Source organism: Neolamprologus brichardi, chromosome 11 (genome assembly GCF_056152115.1).
Source record: "Neolamprologus brichardi isolate AB-2024 chromosome 11, ASM5615211v1, whole genome shotgun sequence".
Taxonomy (NCBI): domain Eukaryota; kingdom Metazoa; phylum Chordata; class Actinopteri; order Cichliformes; family Cichlidae; genus Neolamprologus; species Neolamprologus brichardi.
Genome location: NC_142114.1, coordinates 4,250,386 through 4,274,476, shown reverse-complemented (window position 1 = coordinate 4,274,476; position 24,091 = coordinate 4,250,386). Strand labels below are relative to the sequence as shown.

Below are 24,091 nucleotides of genomic sequence, written 5' to 3'. Positions count from 1 at the left end.
TGGTATTTCTAATACAGTATATATTGCACCATGTTATGAGCCTGTCATTAAATTTGATGAAATGAAGCAAGCACATTCAAGGGAAGTGATTTTATTAAAATATACTTTGTTAGTACAAAATATACCACATTATCACAGGCGTATTGCACTTAATTTCATTACTGTCTGAAAAATATATGTAACTAAGTGTTGAAAATGTTGCTAAATCCATATTTTACTGTTTATTGGTACATTATGATAAAATGGTAGCAAAACACTAGTTGATTTCTACAGTGTGTTCCTGTACGTAGACAATATAGTGGTGTGTGTCGTCTCCCTGAGTAAGGACTGTCAGTGCCTCCAGGCTGTGTCCCTCCTCTAACACCATCACCTGGTCACCATTTAGGGCCCCCTCTGTGTTTACCACCATCAGCTGGTTGCCGCAGTTACCGACTTCCTGCTCGTCGGCCACCTGCAACTTCAGACACAGCTCAACATAAACTTTTTGCCATTTTGTAAAATCTCACCTCCTTACACGATGATGTTTTGTCGCTCACCTGCTGTACAACAGCTACAGTGCCTGGAGCCATGGCGACCATGGAGGTGACGGCATCCTGAGTCTCTGAACTGAGCGCAGTGATCTGCTGGATGTTAACTGAACAGAAAAGGCACTAAATGAATCCAGTGTTATGTAGGACATAGGTAAACACACTTTATAAGCACATAAAACAGCTTCAGTTATCCTGAAGCTGTTGATGCTTCTCGAAGGTTTTACCGTTGTCCTGCAGGGTTGCTAACGCTGCCTCTGACAGGTGCTGTTCATCCTCAACAGACACATACTGCGCCTCTACTTCCTCTCCCACCTACATATTCATACACAAGGAAGAGATCATAATAAGTTAGTTTCTAGTTACTACAAATACATCCAATGGTAACATTCTACAGCTATGGGATACTAAGGTGCTGACATGGTGGGGATGACATGGTGTGGATACAATGTTTACCTTCTTTACTTAGCCAAACAGGACAGCGGTAAATAAGTGATAAAATTTCATTCTATGTTTGGATGCATGCTCAATCATTCATGTATAGAAATCCTGTTCATCTGGATGTGGGAGAAATGTTTTCTCATTCATTTAAGTAACTTCTTCAGTGTCAGATCAAGTTACGTAGTAGATTTCCTGCTGAAGCATAAATTGTGTGAAAGTAGCAGCTCTTAGCCAGAGGCTGTTTGTTTTCCCCAATGTATAATTCACAGCAATCCTCCAGGTACTTCACGACCTACACTACATTACTCTCTTTGTGCCGGGGGACCCAATCCTTGGGGTAGACCAGTTCTTTGGCGTAGTATGTTTTGGGGTTTGAAAGCCACAGAGATGTGATTTTTAGAGAAAATTATCTGTTCCAATATTCCTGATACCAAAACAATAACCAAAGAGTCTTACTAATGCAGCAGTTAGTCTTCTCTTCTGGATCAAGCAGATGGCACAACACAGAAGAGCTACAGTAGCTCGCCGGGCCTCGTTTCTCTACAGTAAACTCTACATCCGGATAAACAGAATACCCTTTCTAGGCTACCAGTCCACACACTTCAGCGTTCACACCCAGCTAGCTTTATTTTATTATCATTGTATCTTGTGTATTTGTTTACCTCCCAAGGGCCTTCTACCACTTTGAGACTGTGTTTGCTCTTCAGGTGACGGTTCAGCTCCCACTTTGTGCCATAAACAAATTCACATTCGGGACACTTCATACCTCCTAAACATAAGCACACACAAAGAGCTACATTACACTTTGTTTGAAACCCTACATACTCTAAGTCAGACAACAATTACAGCTATGACAGAGGTCAGACAATGTAGTAACCAGAGCTTGCCAAGAGAAAACAAATGTCAACGCTGTATTCAAATGTTTTACAAATGTCTAGCTGCAGTGAAATTATATAATAATTAATAATAATCAAGGTGCCTGGACACAGTGGAGGGAGAGCAGAGTTAGGACCTTGCTGTTTCAGGGCGTCAGGGTTTGGCAATCCGGGTCCGGCATTCTCGTATCTCTGATCCGGGTGCTTCACATTGTAGTGCCGCTTCAGAGCGCCAGCAATGTTGCAGGAGTAGTGACAGTGAGCACAACGAAACGGCTACAGAGACAAACACATGCGACATGTTAGTGCTGCTGTTTAATTTTAGTTTTCTCTTGTTGGGTAAAATTTTGCAGCATATCTAAAGCAAGTTTTTTTTTAAAATACAGAATGCTGATGGGTCATTTCATTTGAAATCAACCTTTTAGAACATTTTCTGCTCGACCGTTTGAGATTTGCATGAAAGTTTTGTGGTTCAAGGAGTTTGGTGTAAGGATTACGGCTGCTACACTATTTTCAGTCATCTGTATTTCTTATTCTACTCTTTTTTTATTAGTATATATTTTCTTCTTTGATATTTGATAAATGACGCTAAAATTTCACAGCACTCATTATAGGTGTTGAAACTTTGTATCATAAAACTCTCATGCAAATCGCTGACTGTGAGCAGAAGGCCCGTGTTGATTTGAGATGAAATCATGGACCCTGATGGTTTGTCGTTCTATTCATATTCTGCTAAAAAATAAATAATAATAAAACTGAGGATGGTAAGGTTAGATGTAATCTGACCTTAAATTTAGCGTGCTGCTCCATGTGTCTGAGTAAGGAAGGCTTAGAGACCGAGGTGAAGTCGCACTCTGAACATTGAAACCGCTTCCCTGGACAGACGCAAAGTAAACACTGTGACATTTATCATCACTGGTCATTAAGAGCATTTGTGACATACACAAAGTTATCATTAATTCTAAATTATAATATTAAAGAAATACATAATGTCATTTTAACAAAGTGCATACCTTCATCCGTGTGGCTCAGTCTGTGGCTTTTCAGCGTGACTTTAGATTTGAACTTTTTCCCACACAGATCACAGAGGTGACGTCTCTCCGTATTATGTCGGTTCATGTGAGTCTTCAGGTTGCTTTTACTGCGACCTGCATAGTCACACACGTTGCAGACGTATGGCTTCAGACCTACCCACACAGACAACAACATACAAACACACACTTAACAAGCTGCCAGCAGAAAAGATTATTAAGCAATAAAATTAAATTATTAAGCAAAAAATAAATAGACATTTTGAACATGGAAATCTTTGTTTGCAAATGCACTCAAATTATATTTAAGCCATAAACAGCAAATCTCAGCAGGAAAATGTTTTTACTCCTGAACTTTTAAGAGGTACGCGCCTAAAGTGGATATTTTATGAATACTTGGTGCCAATTGTATTTACAAGTGACTGTTGAAGAGGTGCAGCCATCGGTGACCTGGATTAGAGTCAGCCAAGTATTGGAATAGAAAGAAAGAAAAAGAAAATTAAGCCAGATAAACTTTTTTGAAAATTGTTGTTTTATAAGCTGGTGAGGTGAAAAAACTTATCAAATCAAGCGAGTACAGCAGGGGCCAAGAAACACCAGCAGGAATAACAATTTGCTTCCTCAAGACAAAATGTTGTACTCTACAGCAGATATGAACAGGCTGTATATATTAAGCAGCTTCAGCCGAGCAGGGACATATTCGTCAGTCTTAAAGTAATTTTAGCAATCTCATGCACCTTAAAAAAAAAACATCTGCAGAACAAAAAGTCCTGCTGCAGAGACCAGTGCAAAAGAAAAATAGCCATTAAAGTGTTTCTTTTGCCAGCATCGCACACGGACAATTTGGCTTGTTTTTGTTTTCATCATTTTAAGAGTAGCTTGACTAATGGGCCAATTTCCCTCAACAACATCTGCGTGTGTATTTGCAGACTGCTTCATTCTTCTGGACGACGGCCAGGAGGAAGAGGGACAGATGGAAACTCAGCTTTCAAAAATAATGATACAGTAAAACTCTGTGCAAAGGTGCTCGCCCACATGTGCTGAGGACTTGTGCTGTGTGCGTGTTCACCAGCTTTAAAGAGCAGAGCGTTATCAGACCTTGATGGGCCCAGATGTGCTGCTGAAAGTCACTGCTGTTCTTTAGGAAGTAGGAGTCACAGTAAGGGCACTTCTCTGCACGCTGCACCATCAGTCCTTTACCTTGTATAGGAAGAGTGTCTGTCCAAAACATCCATGCAAACAAAGAAACATGCAGTAAATATACAAGATGGAAAATTTCTAATGGGCATCAAAATATTGTGAAGGTTAGCAGCAGAAACTAGCTTTGCTATTTATTTATTTTAGCCTTGTGCGTCAGCTTTGGCTGAAAGCAGCTGCAACACTTTGATCATTTAAAGGTCCGGGGTGTAAAATCTAACCAGTAGATGTCAGCAGATTGCAGTCAATTGTTGCTGTTAAGCAGCATCAGGGAAAGTTTCTTGGAAGTGGATCTAACATTGTTGGACTCGGACACTTAGTGAAAAAGTTCTTGTTCAATGTCAGTATAATCAAACTATTTATCAGAGGGAAAGTGTGATTTTTAAGAGACTCGAGCCTAACATTAGCTGGCATAACCTAGTTTATGACGCATAGCTTTGCTGTTGTTGTTGTTGTTTAGTTGGCTCGTTTTGAAAGCTCTCTGGAGACGGGGCGGCCACATGTTTAATCTGCTGATAACAATTAATATCTGGAATAAATAAGCATGTTTAGGGATGTTAGAGCTCTGAATTGAGTTCGTAAAATGAGGCTTAACGTGCGGAAAGGGAGGATGAGGTTTTTATCCGGATCCCAGTTGAGTTGTTTTACTTTTTGGTGAAGGGGACGGGTTCTCGGATGATTAAACAGAGGCATCATCCTACATATCCTGAGTCTGATGGTGGAGGCACTACTTAAAATTTGCCACCATAGGACAGAAATGTCTATGAGCTCTCCTCCTCCATCTTTGCTGTACTACGTATGTGGACAGTCTCTAGCCAGATACATAAAACTCAAGTAGGTGGAACATCGCCCGTCCATCTCAGCCACTTCAAGATGGTGGGCCAACATGGCAGCTTCCACAAATCAGTGCCGCGTGTATTTTTAATAGATTAAAACTACGTTTATGAAATCGCATTAATTTGCTAGAAGACCATTCTACACTGTGTATTTATGAAAGCAACATTATTTTTATATAAAATGACCTGACTGACTGCACCTTTAAAAAAAATATATCCAGGACCAACTGTGCTCACAATACGTGCCCAATAAAAAGTTATAATAATAACATAATATATATAATTATATAATAATATAATTTGGATTTAGTGAGGCAGGAGCAAAAGGTGATACTGACAGTTTTAAAAAGACAGATCTGAATCTGCTTTAAAATAAAAGCAAACAAGAATGAGTTATATTGTTTTTTGTAGTGACACAGCAATACTTGTGTGTTCTTTACCAGGGTGTGATGTTTTAATGTGGTGCTTTAGTCTGTGCTCTGGATAATTACGATGGCAGACAGGACACGTCTCACTCCTCCCCTGTAATTGAAGAGAAGACACAAGGAAAGGCTGAAGGAGCAATCATTTTTAGTTGTTTAAGCCTCAGTGTATTACAATAAATTCAACAGCACCACATATTAAGAGCCTATCACTAGGAACTGGTCTGCTCAGGCTAGTTACCTGCTCTTTGTGTGTTCTCATATGTGCTTGAAGTTTGTATTTGTCAGGCGTGCTGTACTTGCAGTCAGGATTCGAACAAGTCAGCAGCAAGCCACTGTGCTTCTGGATCTGGTGTCGCTTTAAAGAGCTTTTGGTGATGGAAGAGTAGCTGCACTTTGAGCAGTAATGCAGGTGCTCCTTGGTGTGTGTGCGCACATGGCTGTTATAGTGGACTCTGTACCAGAACAGTTTACCTGTGCAGCACAAAACTGTGATTAGGAGCTGCACACAGTATTTAACAGTAAATTACAGTTAAGTGAATATTTAAAAAAGCAGGACAAAGCAAATCCAATCTACTCAAAGAGTTTTGTTTTTTTATTTGTCTTACCGCAGTATTGACATTCTAGTTCTCCATAAATTTTCCTAAGCCGCTGGAAAGTCTCCATATTGAGCTGAGTCTTCTGAAGGGATGAAAACACCTGCTCGAATGCGCTGTGATGGGAACCCTCTGAAACCTACCAGCAGAAATGGACAAATGCAACCTCAGTATAAGACTGGATAAAAATGCTTGTCTTCTTACCATGAGTGATTTATCGGAGATGATTTATCGTGAGAACTAAACACACTATAAAATAGTTATTGCTCAGCAGTCATGCAGAGGACGCTACTTCAAACTGAATCTCTGCATTGGCAAATTAAGCAGGACTATCTACATATTTAAAGTCATACAAATAGGAAGAAGGATATGACCGGATTAAGGAATCTAATCCCAGTAAAACTACACTTGTTTTCACCATTTTTTTTTTAAAAATACAAAATGTGTTTTTTTCTCTTGGTAATATTGGTTTGTGATCTTAAAGAATAATACAGCTAATGTGGAGGTGCTTCCTCATTTATGTAAATATAAAAGATAAACGAGGTAACATCTAAAGAAGAAATATTTTCATTAGGAATTAAATCATATTATAACTTTGCATTTACCTCCTCTGATTGTGCAGCCTGGCTGTTGTCTGGACCTGCAGACAAATGTGTGCATGCGCTGGCATCAGACGGGGTTACAGTTCCTGATGATGAAGATGAAGATGATGTGTGTGTGTTCTCAGCAGGTGTGTGTCCATTTTTTTGAGTCCCAGCCTCTAAGTGTGGACTTTGAATGTTCTCTTGTGATAACAAGGTGTGCGAGTCCTCTTTGAGTCTTTCAGCTGCAGAGCTGCATGAGTCTGGCGTCTTAATGTGTGACATCTTCTCTGCTGCTGCTTCTTCTTGTCTGTCTTTAAAGGTTGGCTGTGCTTCTCTCTCTTCTATTCCTACTTCCTTTCCCATCTCTCCATCTATCAGCGGCACTGCCTCTAAACTTTCAGCGGGATTTTTATTAGCCTGTTCTTCTTCATTCTCATGCTCTCTCTCTTCTCTCAGCTGTTCTCTTTCCACATCTTCCCATTCCTTCCCCCCTGTGCCATGTTGTCCGTCCTCTTCTCGTATTCTGTCTTCTTCTCTCTCCTGTGGTATCCGGGACTCCTGTGTGTCCATGCTCGCCTCACTCCCCAGCATGTCTCCTCCAGGCTGAGCCAAATAGTAGCTGCTGTTGATGGAGTCAGTGAAAGTCTGCTCTTGATCTAGTCCTGGGTGACACTCTGTCAAGTGACTCTTCAGCCTCTGCGAGCTGACAAACTTCTCGTTGCACACGGAGCACACGTACAGGAAGAGGTGCTTCCTGACATGAGCAGAGAGGGCGACCATCTTGGTCACGGCATGGTCGCAGAGCAGGCAAGCGTAGGGACGCTTAGGCCCGTGGACTAACATGTGGCGCTCTCGCTCTAGGTGGTTTTTGAAGCGTCGGTTACATGTGTGACAGTGGTAAAGGAGCTGTCTGAGGCCCTGGCGAGTTTTTAACCTGGATTATATAGACAAACGGAACAGATTACAAAGGCAGGGTCACAGGAAACAGTCAGAGATATCAGCGAAGATCAGAGTTTCCAAATCTGGCAGTGACAAAATTAAGTAATTTTCCCCCTTTTCACCCAAATTTTTAAAAAAATGCATGTGTTGTGACTCGCAAAGATCATTTGCAATTAATTACAAGCCAAATTAGTAAAAATAATAACACTATATTGCCCACAGTATTCCTTCACCCATCCAAATCATTGAATTCAGCTGTTCCAATCACTTCCATGGCAACAGGTGTATAAAATCAAGCTTTTACAAACATTTGTAAAAGAACCGGTCACCCTCAGGAGCTCAGTGAATTCCAATGTGGGACCGTGATCGATCACAATGCAAGTGTCAGGTGCAGTGGTGTAAAGCACACTGCCACTGGACAGTAGAGTCATGGACATGTGCTCTCTGGAATAATTAATCACGCCTTTCTTTCTGGAAAGCTGACAGGCAAGTCTAGATTTGGGGAAAATACTGTTCTCCAGGAGAACAGTATTTGTCTGAGAGTAAAGTTTGGTGCAGGTGGAATTTTGGTGTGAGGTTATTTTTTTATAGGAGTTCCGGTGAAAGGAACTCTTAATGCTTCAGCATATCGAGACCTTTTCTACAATTTCAGCTCCCAGCTTTGTAGGAAACGTTTGGGGATGGCTCTTTTATATTTCAACATGACTGCGCACGAGTGCACAAAGAAAGATCTATGAAGACACGTTTGATGTGAAAGCACTTGAATGGAGTCCTGACATCAACCTGATAGAACACCTTTGGGATGAATTAGAGTGGAGACTGCGAGCCAGGCCTTCTGGTCAAAAATTCCCATAAACACTCCTAAACCTTGTGGAAAACATTCAGAGAAGAGTTGAAGCTGTTATACCTGCAAAGGGTGGGCCAACATCACGTTAAACTCTGTGGATTAAGAACGGGATGTCTCTCTAGCAAATACTTTTGGCAATATAGTGTATCTACAATGAGCTACATCAGGAACTCTTCCCTCTCTCTTTGGCTATAAACCCCATTCAACACTTCACGCACCACCTCCCTGGAGGAGCACCTCACAGTTTGAAAACCTCTTCAGCAGGACAAACCTCAGTTGTTGGTAGCTCTGGTAAACAGTGGGATCTTTTAGATTATGTCGTTTCTCCATGTGTTTCAGCAGGTTCTTGACATCAGAGTACTTTTTCTCACAGAAGCCGCAGTGCTGCTTCACCTTCATATGGACACGCTCTATATGGACCTGCATCCACAGAGACATTACAAACCATGCAGCTTCACACTGAAAATATATTCAGTATATCTAACACGGTCAAAAGAGAACTTTAATATCTTGAAGCCTGTGTGTTAATGCTAATAATACTCAGCATGCAACACTATGACTACTAAGAGCAGTATATCAGCACCTTGAGGTGTCCTGGGCTGAGGCAGTTGAAAGGACAGTGCTGACAGCTGAACTTCTCTCCAGTGTGCTTCCTCAGGTGAACATTCAGGTTTGCTTTAAAGGACAAATCTAGTAAGTAGTGCAACTCTTCCTTTTCCAGTTAATGCTGTAAACACAATCAACTTCAACTTTGTATTCATTTACGCAGCCAACCTGAAATCTATAGACTAATTTACCTTTGATGGCCGATGCGTAGTCACAGTGCAGACACTGAAACGGTTTTTCTTGGGTGTGTGTCCTCAGGTGAGCAACCAGTGAGTGTCTGAACTTAAAGATTTTGTTACAGAACTCACAGGCAAAAATTTTCAGGTGGCTCTGAGGCAAACTGTAAGACAGCAGGTGACAATATTACATTTCTCATAGCTGATCAGTTTCACTCCTGTTGATATCATGGTGAAATACGGTGGACCCAACCTCTGTCATATTACATAAGAAGAAGCTTTTAGCCACACTGTACCCCCAAATCTAAAAACTGTGTAAAATAAAATCCGGCATTTTGTAGTTACCATTAGCTGCAATAAGTTGAAGTAATTTTTGAAGTAAGTTTTCTGTAGGACTTTAACAGTCTCTCACATCACTGTAAAGGAATTCTGCCCTCCTTTTCTTTACAGTGTTACTTTAGTTTATTGAGGTTTTGCAGGCATTCATTTATGCACAGTGCTTTTAAGATCCGGTCAAAGCATTTTAGTCGGGCTGATGATGTCTGGACTTTGACGGGGCCATTGCAACACCTTGATTCTTTTTTTTCAGCCATTCTGTTATAGATTTGCTGTTGTGCTTGGGATAATTAATCTGTTGCACATTTTAGCTTTTGGGCAAATGGCCTCTACAATACTCTGGTATACAGAGGAGTCCACTCAATGACTGCAAAGTCATGCAGCTGTAAAGAAGCTCTAATCACCATAGTGCCACCGCCTTGCTATGAGCTGTGTTTTACGTCCAATGGATGCATGATCTGATTAGTCGACTAATCACAAAAATAATCGGTGACTAGTCGACTATCAAAATAATCGTTTGTGGCAGCCCTAGTTGATATTTTGCATCTGGTTTTGTCTGTCCTAAGGACTTTATTACAAAAGATGTAACCTAATCCATGCTTCCATTTTTTTAAGTTCTGTCATGAACTTTAATATTATACATGCTAACTGAGGCCTGCAAGGTATTATATGTAGTGGTCTAATACTAGAATAATTTAGTGGGACGCCCACTCCTGCTTAGATTAATAACTGTCTTGAATACTTGTAAATAATCTTTCTCGCTGTAGAATGATGGACAAATTGTTTGGAATTGGCCTTAAAACTATTCTCAGCTGATCTGAAACAGTCAAGTGAATTTGATTAGCAGCACCTGGATGCTACTTACTTTCTTAATTTCTGTAAAGGCAGTAAGGGTGCGCTTATTTTTTCACATGATGCACATATGAAGAAACAACATATGACTGAAAATACAACTAGAAATATTAAAATATTTAAAACGTACGTGGAAGCATCTTGTTTGATAGAACATTCCTGGAAGCCCCTGCTGTTTGTCGTTGTTGTTGTGGTAGGATTAGAACTAGGAATAGAAAACAAAACAAAACATTGACAGGTCACACAGTGACAACCAGAAACTTAAAAATCTTGTAAAAGATTGTTAACGTTCACAAATCAACTATTTTACCTAAAATCAATAACACTGACTTCTAATTACTTACAAGAAATCTTCTGGTTTAATAAATTATTTATTACCTTGGCTCCTGGTCTGTTTGAGGGTTATCTGTGGTGGCTTCACTTGCAACATCGTGTGACTCATTCTGGAAGACTGCAGAGTGCTGAATGTCCAGAAAGATCAATATAATAATGTCACAAAATACTTTTGGACAAACAAACACGGTATCTTTTTTAGCAGCGGTCCCCAACCCCTGGGCCTCGGACCGGTCCGTGAGTCGTTTGGTACCGGGCTGCGAGAGTTGAGGCTCAGGTGTGAAATGTATGGTTTTCAGGGTTTTTATCGGTTTTCAGTGTTATTTTGTTATCTTTTTATCGTTAACTCTGTTTTCCTGGGTCTTTTCACGTGTGTTATGCTTTTTTTCGGTACCGGTACTAGTTTTATTTTGTTGTATTTATCCGCGACATCTTAAAGGCCGGTCCATGAAAATATTGTCGGGCATAAACCGGTCCGTGGCGCGAAAAAGGTTGGGGACCGCTGTTTTTTAGGACAGAATCACGAGTTCAAATTCAGCTGAACTACTAAAACTTTCTTCACTGCAACAAAAACACTGTTAACAGGTTATAGACATGTCACCAGAAAGTAAGTATAATGTAAATACTGTGCACAATCCTGTGTTTCTAAAGGACAGATGCTGCTGATGAATTTTACTTCTGTGTAATTTCGAGTTTTATGAGCAACATCAAATCAAAACAGCACGTGGCTAACATGGTTACAAAAGGAAGAGGTCTCAAACCATGTGTAAATTGAAATGTGTAACTTTGTTAGAAGACTTTGTTGTACATAAAAAAACATATTTTAACCCTTTAAAGCCAAATGTAATCTATTTAATACATATGTTTTTAGGACTCCTAGATACATAATCAGTGTAATAGTTTTACCCCCAGAAAAACAAAATAAATTGCACGTTACATTTTTTAGGAATAAATTACATAAATAGCTGGATGTGGCAAATATGATACAAATTAAAATTAATATATTATAATTTTATTTGTCAGAAGGTTCAATAAACACTCCATTTAACTGATTTGGGCAATTCCATGTTTCAGGCTTTAAGGGGTTAAAATCTGTGTGAACTGACTCTTTGCTGTTCCACAGCATTCCAGCACTTACCTCAGGTTGAGATTGAGGTTTGATAGAACCAGATTCTGCTTCTGCTGAACCTTCCTCTACAGGAACCATTTTAAAAACACCTTTTGAATTAAAAGTGAAGAATTATAGTTATTCATAAAACTGCATTTTTAGCCAGAAAGTAAAAACAGGCTTAAATACCGCTTTAATGCCAACCTGGAAGTGTTTCATCTTCTGTCAGAACAACACTGATAACAGATTTTTTGTTTCCTGTTGCTTGGCCTCCTTCCTTGGAGATGCAACTGTGGTTGGTTTTTAAGGATCTAGAGTTTCCCCCTTCTATAAACAGAGAACAAAAGATAAATCAGATCATTATTCTTCCAATAATGATTAATTTTAAGAAACCATAATCATGATCTTACTGCTTTCTCGATCAAGTCCTGATTGTGTCTGGTTGTGTTTATTCTGGTTTGGATCAACTCCTCCGGGATCCACATTTTCCGTTCCCTCACCTTCTGCTGTACCAGAGATGCTCCCTGAAAATGATTGTGTGTATTAAATTGATAAACTTCAAATGTTAGGTACAGTAACTAGATCTACTTTAACATCGTCAGTGTGTGTGTGAAAAGATTTAACAGTCTTCAAGCAACATTTGTAGCATGCTCTCCAACTAACTGTTCTTTGAAATCATCTGCGGCAGGCATTGACTTTCCTGCTGATAAATTATTTCACATTTGTGCCCTTTGATTCCTCACCATTTTCCTCCTCATCTGCATCTTCATCCTCTTCTCTTAGGCAGATGTGTTTAAGGATTTGACGCCTGTTGCTGAATGAGCGATGGCAGTGTCTACATTCCAGCCCTGATATCCCATCATTTTTTTGTACTAAAAAAAACATTATTACAAAAACATATACAAAACAAGAACCAGCTATCCAAATAATATAATCAGTTAGCAGTCTGCAGACCAGTACTACCAGGTAACAAAAGATTGATTTACACTGTATAAGGCAACAATACCACCTTCTGCTGAATTAAATTGTTGAATTTCCTCCTTTTTTCCCTTTTCTTCTCTGGAGTTATTCTCTGGAGAATGGCTGGAAATGGCCGTGCCCTCTGTCAAATCTGTGCGTATCTTCTTCGTAGAGCCCTTTGGTCTTCCTCGTTTTCGCTTCACTGGGGTCTCTGTGGGCCAATAATCCAACAGAACAGTTTAAAAAAGGCAGCACTGTTTTTTTCAATTTTTTTTTAAATTTCTTGCAACACGTCCACCTAAGAGAACAGCATCTACGAAGACATTATTCTGCAATCATTGTCTGTGTAGCCAAAAGTCAAAACATTTACAGACCTGAGTAAGGTCTTTTTTTGTGATAGTAATAGTGGTGATGTGGTGGTGCTCTGACCTGCCAGCTTCTCCACAGGATCTGCCACAAGAGGTTGCAGCGCAATAATGATGTCATCTAGAGGCTCCTGCTGAGGGTGCAGCTGGGAGCAATGTGCAAGTAGCTGGGAGCGACTTGGAGAAAAGACGTTGCACAGGCGACACATAAACACAGAACCAGCTGGGGACACAGAGAGAAAAGGTGGCAGATCCAGAGCCTTTTGTTAAATAAGTTGATCTCGTCGTGTTTTTTTCTTGATTTGATATAAACAAGTGAACCGTAGAGGTTTATGTGTTAATTAACTAATATTTGTAGCACAGAGAAGATACATTTTGCGGCAATATGAGAAATTATGGGGTGGATATTGGCTAATTTTACCGTGTTATATGCTGCATGTATGTAATCTGCTGGAAAATGTAAAAAGATTAATAACCAACAAGTAATCGGTTTTCTCTCAACTCCCAATCCACCTCAAATGAAACATATTATTACAGGAACAATAGCTTAAAAGCCACTCCCAAACTAACCAGATCTTCTGTACAAGTTGTTGCAAATACGTTGTTAATTTCTATAATAATTATTGCTATAGTAAAGTACACGCGTATAATTTGTCATTTAATGCTGATTTAAGTGTGGGAACTACATTGACCGTAGAGTCAGGTGACACTGTGTGTTAACGTAACAGGTTACGGTTTGTAGCTTATTTGTACTTTTCTTTCTGTATAGTGTCCATAGTTTGAGCAAAATATTAAAAAACGCCAAATGAAACGGTTTCCTTTTTTTAACCATGCACGTCTGTTTATTTTGATTTGGCCCGAGTTAACATGAAGACCCGAAAAACATATTCGAGTTGAAGCTAGCCAAATTTCTTACCTGCTTTTTGTCCATCCATTTCCCTCAGCGACCAAAGAGCGAAGTAATACTAATTTATATACAGGCCAGAACCTATATGCGAATAAATTTATTCACTAAATCGTGATTTACAGTCTTTTTTTTACTGAATAAAGACCCACATTTCTGTCGAATCTGCGGCACAAATCCTTCAGGCCAGCGGAAGTTTGCTAGAGCTGCAGCACTGTAACAGACATCGCCCTCTGTGGCAGGAGGACCGCACTGCAGCGCAAAGCAGCGCGTTTAGGCTAACGGTGCATAGACACCGAACGCGATAGAAGCGACCAAAAAGCGCCCCTGGCTGGTCGCTTGCACATTCGGACCTCGAAAAGACTAGAGATAAAAAAACGAACGTGTTACAGAGTCTGTGCTATTTATCATATACTTATACAAATATAGTCAGAAATGTGTCATTGTACAAAAACAGTAAATATACTTAGGTTTTCTCGTTTCTTCATTTTCTTCTTTTAAAATATTTGTCAAATAAAAAAAAATGTGTTTCACAACATATCCCTAGTAAGCCATCATGTTGTTTACAGGTATGGATATTATATAAAGAGACTCAACATAATAATATGTAAGAATAGAAGAAGCTCTAATTAAGTGAGAGTTAAGGTGTCAATCATAAAGAGCTCATAGCAATTAAAGGTGGTTGTTTTTACCATTTAGGACTCATTAAGCACACTCATAGTCAAAGTAGATCAAAAGTGCAGACTAATTAATAATTTCAGGAATTTAAGGAATATTTGACAAAAATGTTTCTGTTTTGAATTTGTCTGCAATATATTTCACTTATTAGCAACAGCTAAATTGCCAGGAAGAGCGAATTTGAATTATTTGAATTATTTTTGAATTATTACATGATGTAATCAAACACTGACAACAAACACCACGCACTACATACAGAGATAATGGCATAACATTTATTAAACAATGCAAAAAATTTACAGACTATCATTTACAGCTTTTTTTTTTTTTTTTTTTACATAAAAAAGTGTCAGCTCAGGCCAGCCCCAGTAGTAAACAATGTATAGAGGCCGCCTCATATACCCACACCCACACGCGCACACAAGCAAACAAATATGCACACACGTCACGTGAACAAGAAAATAGTTGTCATTTGCTTTAAAATGCTTTCAGGTAAAGATTGTAAATCAAAGGGTTGCTAGATCCTATTAACATTTTCCCTTCTCCTAAATTCAGTTTTACATCCTCTGCCTATTTCACTGTCCATTTAGTTTTTCATGCATTTTAATTTATGTATATCAATTCAGGTTGAAGATGCTTTTACAATAAAAGAGACTGTCATAAGGACTCTACTTTTTGCATAAAAAGTGCATGCTCTGTTATCATCATCATCAAAAACAGATTTTTAAAGGATTTTTTCAAAGTGATTGTTTACATGCATCATTCAGGTAAAATACAACTGAAATAAACTCCACACCAATACATATGAAAATAATAAAACTTTAAACTAGACTGGATAATTTAATAATGCACAGCAACATTTGCACTAGGATGAGACTAATACCTCAGGCTAAGATTACCCTTGGATTAAACCTGATTTGTTGGTGTATAAAATTGTAGTCTCTCCAAATTGTTAAAAACACGTTTTTAAGGGTTTTTAAGCCCAAAAAGAAAGAAAAAAATAAAAGAAAGACAAATTTAACTGTTTACAATTTTATATCCTGATAGTGTTAAACATTCATTAAAGTCGGGTCAGACTTAAGGTGCTGAAAACCAGTGACCAGGGACAACAGAATCAAAGTTTCACCCCACATCTGTATAAGTTTCAGGACTTGTTCGGTTGAACATTTGAATGTGGCTCATGCACCTCATAGCTAAATTCCCTGCAGAATTATATTATAAAAACAATCCTCTATAACACTTTTTAAAATGATTTCCTGTCCTTTATCCATCCTGCAGCTGTTTGTTTACAACAAATAAGCAAAAAAAAAAAAAAACATATTAAAAGAAAAGAAAGGGAAACAAAGAAGAAACACTTTTTAAGATTTAACATGGGTACTGACGCCTCTGTTTTTAGTATTTGTGACAATGACTGAAGCCTTGTACTGCTGAATTCCTGAGAAATGTCTGTGTGTGTGTGCCTGCGTGTGTGTGTGCATGTGCATGTGTTCATACGATGCAGCATTTGTTCTTGTGTTTGCGGGAGTCTTTGAAACGGAGCCTATGCTTAGATCGATATTTCTCCAGGTAGGTTAGCTGTTTGCTGTTGATGGCTCCACGACGCTTCCTGAAACACAAACACAATGCTATGAACTTTAAAAAGCTTTTAGAGGTTCATTAAATACAGAGAGCTCACAGACACCTTTTATCTTCCACTGCACGCTGTACTTTCAAGTATAATAGTCTTTTTCTGTCACCTTTTTGTTTTGCATTTCTCATTGTGTTCCTCTCTAGGTTATAATAGAAAAAGTGTACTTAATCCTACCAGTTCATGTTTTCTATAGCTACTTTCACACAGCATAGGCTCCCGTGTTAAAATGCCCAACTTATACCAATAAAAGCATTTTTACAGCATGGAACAGAAAATGTTTTGCCTTCTATGGTCAATTTCAGCCCTCAAAACAGTTAACCCTCCCATGATGCAGTAAAACAAATCACAGAGCAAAATCATTTTCACATATTAACTCTCAAACCAGGAGTTAAAAGATGATAAAGTCCACCATCAAAGCAGACTTTCTAAGTTTGGTATGTAGTAATCTACTGTATGTTTACTTTGGTGTTTGGGGGGGGGGGGGTCTTTGTCAAAAACAAAAGCTGTAAAACTTCTGAAAATAGAGTAAAAAGATTCCAGAACTGACGCCCTTCTTCACATTTCCGTGTAGTGGGCCTGATGCACTACTTGCGATTCTGGTCCCATCCTCATGTTTGACACCCCTGATATAGAGTATATAAGACCACTCTGGTTTCTGAAATAGTTTCGTTAAGTGAAAAAAAGGAAAGAAAAACTATCCTCAATATGACACAGGATATACTTACTGTCTGATGAGTTGAATAGCATCCTCATATTTCATCCCGCTTTCTATCAGAGCCAAAGCAACAAGCACAGGAGCCCTGTGTGCACGTATAAATACAACACGATCCATGTTTTAGGTTATACATGTCCAATCAATTCTGCTTATCTGTTTCTTGGCAAATCTTTAAGTCATAGTTTTTAGTATAAGCACTCCAAATCAAACATATGAGTTATTGTCCAGTGATGCTAACTTGTACAGAAGCTCTTATATGTGTGCACACACACCTTCCTCTGTATTTTTAAATTAAACTTTTACTTTAAATGTCTCCTACCTCCCTAATCCAGCCACACAGTGAACAGCCACACAGCTTCCTGGATCCTCCTGAAATGTCTTCTTTAGCAGATTCAACCAATCATCGACCAGCTTACTGGGTGGCGAGGCTCCATCGTCAAATGGCCAGTCCTAAAAGAGAGGCCGAACAGGTGCTGTCTGGTGTACTGTATTTGATCATAGAATGAGTAAATATTCATATTAAAGGTGTGTGTTTCTGAACTTACCACCACTGTAATGCCATCTTTCTCAAGCCGTGTTTTGTCATAAGTGACATCGCAAACTCGGACCACTGTTGTGGCACCATATCGCTTCAAGTCCTGGAAGTGGTAAAATGAGGAAAAAACCTTTTTTGAAGTCACAATACACAAGCTGACATCACAGAGGGAAACAAGCATGCAGGTAATATCCTAATTTTATTTCGCTTGTCATTATAATGTTGTCTACCCTTGCAGGACACACATACTCACATATATTTCTCACCTCTATGAAGGAGTTGAGCGTGCCATCTGTTGGGTTGTGTGTAATAAGAAATCTCATGTTCTTGTGGCACAGTTCGACTGCAGCTGGGCGATTCATGTTGACCAGTGTGAAGATATCTGGCGTGTGTAACCCCTGTAAAAACCAGAAGTCATCTTTTTCACATTTTGTTTGTGTAGAATATGGATAAAAAATGCCAAGAAATGACTGGTTATGTAATGATATGTGTTATGTGCTTTTTCTTGCTAGTAAAAGCAAGAAAAAACACCAGTAATAGTATGATAAGATGTAAATATTAATGGCTGAACTGTAATAAAGACTTTCAAAATACTAAAGCTCAACTTTGGGTTTCACTGGGGTTTCCCACAAAGTAATCCAGAAAGAATAGGACCCTATGCAGCTGTAGTCCATGTTGTAGGACTGTCATAATGTGATCAGTAGAACGTATTATTAATGTAGACCTAGGCCCTTTGGTTTCCCTGACCCACCCCATGTGGTCAATGGGAAATTAGAATTAAGATATAAATAGGTATACATCATTCATTTTCTCCCATTTAAATTTATTTTTTTATTGGAAATCACATTACAGTTTTGTTGCTTCTATTTGAAAGGTGATTGCTACATTTTTTGTTTGTTTCTTTATTTACATTTGTAGATATGTGTGTGTATGTGAATGAAACTTCACAGAGCAAACATTTATGAGATGTGTGTTTGGGGGGGAAAAAGAAAAAAGTATTTATTTACTAAAATCAGAGATAAAGTTGTGTTCTTAGTTTGTGGTTAGCAGATTGCTGGGTTTAAGGATAACAATTTAAATTGTCATTATGAGCCTAAACATGCAGAAAAACACAGGAAATTGACTGATGCCGAACAAAGACAGACACCAGATGCTTTGCTAGTAAAGGTGCAAAAGCAACCAAGCTTTACACATCCAGGGATGGAGCAGTCACGACCAGCTTTGTGATTTCTCGCAGAGGGACTACGATAGAGAATGATTTATTCACACAGGTAACTGTATGTCTGGATAGGCCGGGGCTTAAATAAGACAAATTGGCTTACACTGCTCAGCGCTGAAAATTAACCACATTGTTGATGTAGCTAAAATAGCTAACTTCATTAGGGCAAGAGGACTGAATCAAAGACAGTTTGTTGTACTTCTGCAGGAGCATGAGGCTGAATATGGTGACATAGGCTACCACACAGCTGCTGGGTAGCTCAGCCTGGGTAAAGTGCTGAAGAGAGTACTGCATGGGACCTGAGAGAAAAATTAAGAGCTTTGTGAGAAGAAAGGCAAAGATATTCCAGAGCTCTCGGATGCATTTGCGGTTAATGGGACTCTCCTTTGCATTTCCACCCAAGATGCTGAACTTCATTTTAATGCACTTGGTCAAGCTCAAAACTGGACTTCCCTCATGAACAGGAAAGAAAACTGAAAAACTGCAGATGAAGTAATTAAATTACAAGTAAAATACCACTTTGTACTAAGCTAAAGGTCTTCAAAACTTTGCAAAACATGCACATTTTCTTCACAGCTGTTTGAAAATGTTGATTAAAAAGTGATTGTAACGTCTCCGCTCATCACTGGTAGTTTATAAAAAGAGTTATTAACACTGAGCAGAACTGCAATAGCAAAATCAATAGATATACTTCCATTTTTAGATTGCGTTGGATTGTAATTGTAATAAAATACTTATTACAATTACAATTACAATACCTAATACTTAAAAATATTAAGAGAGGTCCCAACACCATAAGGCTTTTATGACATTTGATTTCACACATTTGACAAGCTGCAAAGAATTTCTAGCAGCACTCAACAACCATCACATCTTAAGCTTAACTATGTTTCTAATGTCTGTCATTTGGAAACTAGTGCCATCAGCAGACTATAAACTCTTGTTAATTGACCAATCAGCATGCATTATCAGAATTCCAGCTTTATACCGGCAGCATTCGCTTTCTGGTAAGTATAATGAAAGGAAATGAGTAAAATAATCCAATAAGAGAATTTTTATCCATGAATACTAATACTAGAAGCTGGTGTAGAGTCATTTAAGCAGTTTAGCTCCATTCATTCCAACTGACAGAGCCTCAGCTCGCAAGTATTCTCTGCTGCCTCTGACTGATGGTTAATAGGATTAACGGGAAGTGAAATGGCTTCCTGAGTTTTTAGCTGTACCATAATGTATGCTTACCTAACACTTCCTGAAAACAGGGAAAAATAGTTAATGCATGTTACTGTTCACAGCAGGGTTTGGAGACTTGTTCTTTCTTTTTCTCAGAAGCTAGTGAGTGAGTTCTGGAAAGTGACATTACTTCTTCATTTTCTTCCAGGAGTATCAGGTAAGTGCCAGCAACAAAATACGGCAACTTAGACTAAGACACCAAAACATTGTTGATGTGTAAAGTAGCACTTTGAGCAAGAGAAGGAAATATGTGACTTTGATCTTAGGTGAAATTCAATAACACTGAAAACAGAGAAGTAATTTTTTCCATGTAAGACCTAGAAGTTAAAAGCATCATTGTTTGTAAAACCTACTCTCCAAGAAAGGCAAATCATTTAATCTCATACTGACTGCCTTAAAGAAATTTCTACTGAATCATATAACCAATGAAATATATTAAGAAAGTGTTGATGCATTACTAGATTTAGGTCATTGACTCCTCACCTTTAGCTCCAGCTGTTGCGTTTAGCAGCTATGTCTTCAGTTTATATTTGATCTCCAGGTGAGCCAGAACTCCTATTTTCAGATATTTTCCCAGGTCTGACGTCCTATAGTCTTGATTGTTATCCCATCAGTTAACAGTCTGCTATAGTCCAGAAGGTTACAGTGTGTCGACTTTCTCTCTGTTTTTATTTCTTTGACCACACTCAGTTTTAGTCACGCTCTCTTTCCGTCTTTCTCCAGTTAGCTTTCAGTGTCAAGGCTCCGCTTGTTACCCCATGAGCTGACAGGTTCAGAGGTCAAAGGCCAGTGGTCTTGTAGGGTTCATAACCCTAGGACTACATGGTGCAGCATTATCCCAGATGGGGTTTAAATGTGTTGGGCGTGGCAGTAGTCACCACTTCGCCTCACAAACTCCATCAACCAGCAATTCTGAAATACAAAATATATTAAAAGTCAACTTCCACTGAAATGACACTGATCGTGGTCCTTTTAGTAATTTAGCACATATTCAGTTTTCTTCAGTTCCATATAACGCAGTTATATTATGCTGCCATATATACTAATCAAACTATTTTATTACATGTGCATTACAGTTACACCCAAAAAAGACACATATAAGCATTCACACATATTATAAATATTCTTACTCATACAGTATGATAATACAGACCTTCTATTAGACAGAGGGGATAAAACACCTTTTGATTAGTTAGTGGATGACACATTAAGAACAGACACACCAATTAAATACACAGGGTGTGTATTTATTAAGATATAAGAAACACTAAAGATAATCGTGGGGCATTAGAATGAAAATGAATGAAAAATGTGGGAGTAGTTACTAGTTACTACTAGTCCCTGTAAAAACTTAATTTGTTAATGTTAAATTAACAACAAGATCAAGGTTGCCATATACTAAGATCACAACTCAATTACATGTTCAAAGACACTAATACTTTCAAGAAACATATAATTCAACTTTATTTAAGAAGACATACAAACATAGACGTTCGATATAACCCATATGATATTGTATGATGATGATGATGATGACATTTGTACAATATCAACAAAATTAAGTTAGCTTTGAAGAAAAAAATGAGCAGAAATTCTCATATAAAGTGATGCTCTAATTAATCTAGCCTAAGTGTTTTTTGTTGTGGCTCAGCACGAAAAAAGGCAAGATAAACATATTTTGTGAAACTGTGGAGAATCTGAAGTAACTTGCTTTGATTTATTCTGAGCCTTAACCCCGCATGCATATCAGCAATATATTTTCAGGAAAATAGGCTCTGTTCAGCAGTTCAGCACATACAGAGTTATGAAAGCATGTAGGATGAACACTGCTTGTTAGTTATAATGCGGTTTCTCTAAAGTACAGATATAAGTTGTGTTAGGCTCTTCTTAATGTATGATTCAAAACAAAGCACTGAATCATCTTAATAATATTTCTCATAAAAAATGCAGCATACTTTTAGCTTTCCAAATAATCCTACCTACAACTCAAACAAGGCAATCAAATAAACAACAAAGGAAGGTCCAGAGGTAATCTCTGGTCACCTTTTGGCCTCTGCACTGACAACACACACAGACACACACAGACATGCACACACAATCACTCACAGACTTACACACTCACTCTTCCAGAAGAGGGTAGTCAGTTCCAAGTTGTTGACAATCTATATTTAGGAATTTATCCTGTGTCACCGCTAATCGGGATAGAGGTCGCTTATTTTCCACTGAGCTGGTTAAAAGTGAACATTCATTTCACTTGAAGCCTTGTGCGGCTCAAAGGCACAAAAATTGCAACGGAGACACGGGATAAAAGCTAATTTGCAAAGCAGCATAGCTGGCACTGTCACAGACACTCTGTGAGTACACAGAAACCTGTTTTAAGGCATCTAAACTTAACTAAAAGGTCAACTGTTCACTATTTTAGCAAACATCTAAAGTAGAATGACTTCATATGAGGGTAACATACAGAAACAGACATCAGAAGTAATTCCAGTTAAACCTGTAAAGCCAATTGGCACTTTCACCTTAGAGTGTAGTTTGGTTTGTAAAAATAGGCATGTCTCCAGACTGGCTGCCTAGCTGTTTCACTGTCACATGGTGGATCAGGACACAGAGAGGCTAAAATGGATCTCAGTATTATTTTAGAGCCACCTTATGATTACTTCTTCACAAGGTCTGAAATGTAAAGCTGAACGAAACGGATAGTAGTGGTCTTTAAACAGATTAGATTACACATTCGTTTACTGACTTCCAGTTAGCTGATAAGAGCATCAGATTCAATCACTCAAATCACTCAGAAAAAGAAGTTGTGCTAAATAACTACGTTTTTACTTATTTTCTGGAAGCTTAACTTCCCTCTTACCTCAGAGGACAGCTTGTCTGCTGAACAGGGGAAATCCACAGGGCTCTGACTGGCAGTTACACCAAAGTCCTGCAGAAGCAGCAGCAGCAGTTCTACAACAGTTTGAGTGCTGACATACAGCCAGCTGACTGCCTGTTATAGTAAACCCCTGTAGACTCTAAATACCTGCAACTGTATTTTTAGCTCCATCTGTACTAGTGTGTGATTCTATGACACATCAGATTTTTGTAGGAACAACAGTACCCTCCTGCTTTACTCTCTCTCACTGTCTGTGGCAGCAATATAGCACGGATAAAAATGTTTATGGAGATTTTCTATAATTCTCTGCATCACTTATCCAGAATGCAGGGTGTTGTACTCCTGGCTTTGTGACAGCATTGGGAAACACTATATAATTATCCTATTTATATAGCAACAAAACAAATGCAGAGTGCTTTAGTTCTTACCGCTTAGCTCTTCAGCGTCATCTCCAAACACTGGCTAAACACCAGTTCTTCTGCCTTCTTGTTACAGTAAAACAACACCTCTTTCAGTCTTTGGTCCTGGTAGTCAAGCAGGAAGGAGCAGCAGCAGAAGGTTAAATGTTTCCTTGAAAACCTTTCGCTCTGCCCCACTATAACACTAAACTATCCACCTCGTGTCCCTTCTGGCCTCCTCAACTGCGACGTACTGAATGTGCCAGCTCGTAGATCCACCTTGGTATAACGGTGCAGTGTGTGTTGGGCTTAGGATCTGCTATGAGCTGGTCTAATCAGGCTGAGCAGTCATCTGACCCTGACAGCCCTGTCACCAGCAGAACGCACTACAGTTAATGCTCTTAGAGCCACAGGAGAAGAGCCTCACTCCCCCTCCTCCAGCTCTTCCACTTCTTCATCCACTCTACTCCTTTCTCTCCCACTCTCACGGAAGGCATTGGGTGAGAGTTCAGCTCCTAACTTTTCAATGTGGCTGAAGATTACTTGTTTCAACCAGGGAAGTCCATGGTCACAGTTTTTTCACATCATGCTCCTCAAATAAAATAAAACGAGTGGTCTCATGAATATTTGCTGCAGTGTCACATCTGTCTGGACTTTTTCTTGTTTTCCCTCCCTTCATCGACACCCCGCCTTCCCCTCCCTGAACCATCTAAAAATAGACGGTCTTTTAAGCTACCAGACAGATTGGCCAAGTCAACCTGTGGATCCAATTTGTAGGAATTAACTTTCTCTTTGGGGTTACAATAGTCCAAGAATTGTTTTCTTGCAGCCAGCCTACAGTGTGAAGTCAGCACATCACTGTGTTTGCCCAGA

The 24,091-nt window shown here is 38.9% G+C and overlaps 2 protein-coding genes across 4 annotated transcripts; both read right to left on the bottom strand.

Moving 5' to 3' along the window:
- Positions 1–75: 75 nt before the first annotated feature.
- On the bottom strand, positions 76–14,142 carry zfat (zinc finger and AT hook domain containing). 2 transcript variants are annotated; one of them, XM_087848009.1, is made up of 24 exons: positions 13,948–14,142; positions 13,096–13,254; positions 12,716–12,877; positions 12,450–12,578; positions 12,117–12,230; positions 11,911–12,033; positions 11,737–11,816; positions 10,644–10,726; positions 10,396–10,470; positions 9,093–9,241; positions 8,879–8,970; positions 8,567–8,715; positions 6,531–7,443; positions 5,938–6,064; positions 5,571–5,803; positions 5,348–5,429; positions 3,973–4,092; positions 2,857–3,030; positions 2,630–2,718; positions 1,981–2,119; positions 1,631–1,737; positions 755–842; positions 537–634; positions 76–457 (listed from the first exon to the last, which is right to left on the bottom strand). In XM_087848009.1, exons 1-24 carry the CDS (start codon positions 13,964–13,966, stop codon positions 257–259), a joined length of 3,705 nt encoding a protein of 1,234 aa, XP_087704135.1. In that variant the 5' UTR covers positions 13,967–14,142; the 3' UTR covers positions 76–256. The 2 variants fall into 2 exon arrangements, with proteins under 2 accessions (XP_087704135.1, XP_087704136.1); XM_087848010.1 differs by having other exon boundaries at positions 76–451.
- A 732-nt stretch (positions 14,143–14,874) lies between these two features.
- Positions 14,875–23,621, bottom strand: LOC102790766 (protein tyrosine phosphatase type IVA 3-like). Of its 2 annotated transcripts, none has more exons than XM_006795880.3 (7): positions 23,249–23,621; positions 20,426–20,854; positions 17,760–17,891; positions 17,504–17,596; positions 17,278–17,408; positions 16,969–17,043; positions 14,875–16,219 (listed from the first exon to the last, which is right to left on the bottom strand). In XM_006795880.3, exons 3-7 carry the CDS (start codon positions 17,853–17,855, stop codon positions 16,102–16,104), a joined length of 513 nt encoding a protein of 170 aa, XP_006795943.1. In that variant the 5' UTR covers positions 17,856–17,891; positions 20,426–20,854; positions 23,249–23,621; the 3' UTR covers positions 14,875–16,101. The 2 variants fall into 2 exon arrangements, with proteins under 2 accessions (XP_006795943.1, XP_006795944.1); XM_006795881.3 differs by lacking the exon at positions 23,249–23,621 and adding an exon at positions 22,803–22,934.
- Positions 23,622–24,091: the final 470 nt, after the last annotated feature.

Bases quoted from the DNA above. Each gene is read 5' to 3' on its own strand.
- zfat (XM_087848009.1), bottom strand. The intron at 12,034-12,116 runs GTAAGATCATGA...CTCTGTTTATAG, and splicing joins AGGACTTGATCGAGAAAGCA to AAGGGGGAAACTCTAGATCC. The intron at 635-754 runs GTAAAACCTTCG...TTTTCTGTTCAG, and splicing joins AGCAACCCTGCAGGACAACG to TTAACATCCAGCAGATCACT.
- LOC102790766 (XM_006795880.3), bottom strand. From the start codon at position 17,855: ATGAATCGCCCAGCTGCAGTCGAACTGTGCCACAAGAACATGAGATTT. The intron at 17,597-17,759 runs GTGAGAAATATA...TACCACTTCCAG, and splicing joins CGCTCAACTCCTTCATAGAG to GACTTGAAGCGATATGGTGC. The intron at 17,409-17,503 runs GTAAGTTCAGAA...CCTCTCTTTTAG, and splicing joins AAGATGGCATTACAGTGGTG to GACTGGCCATTTGACGATGG.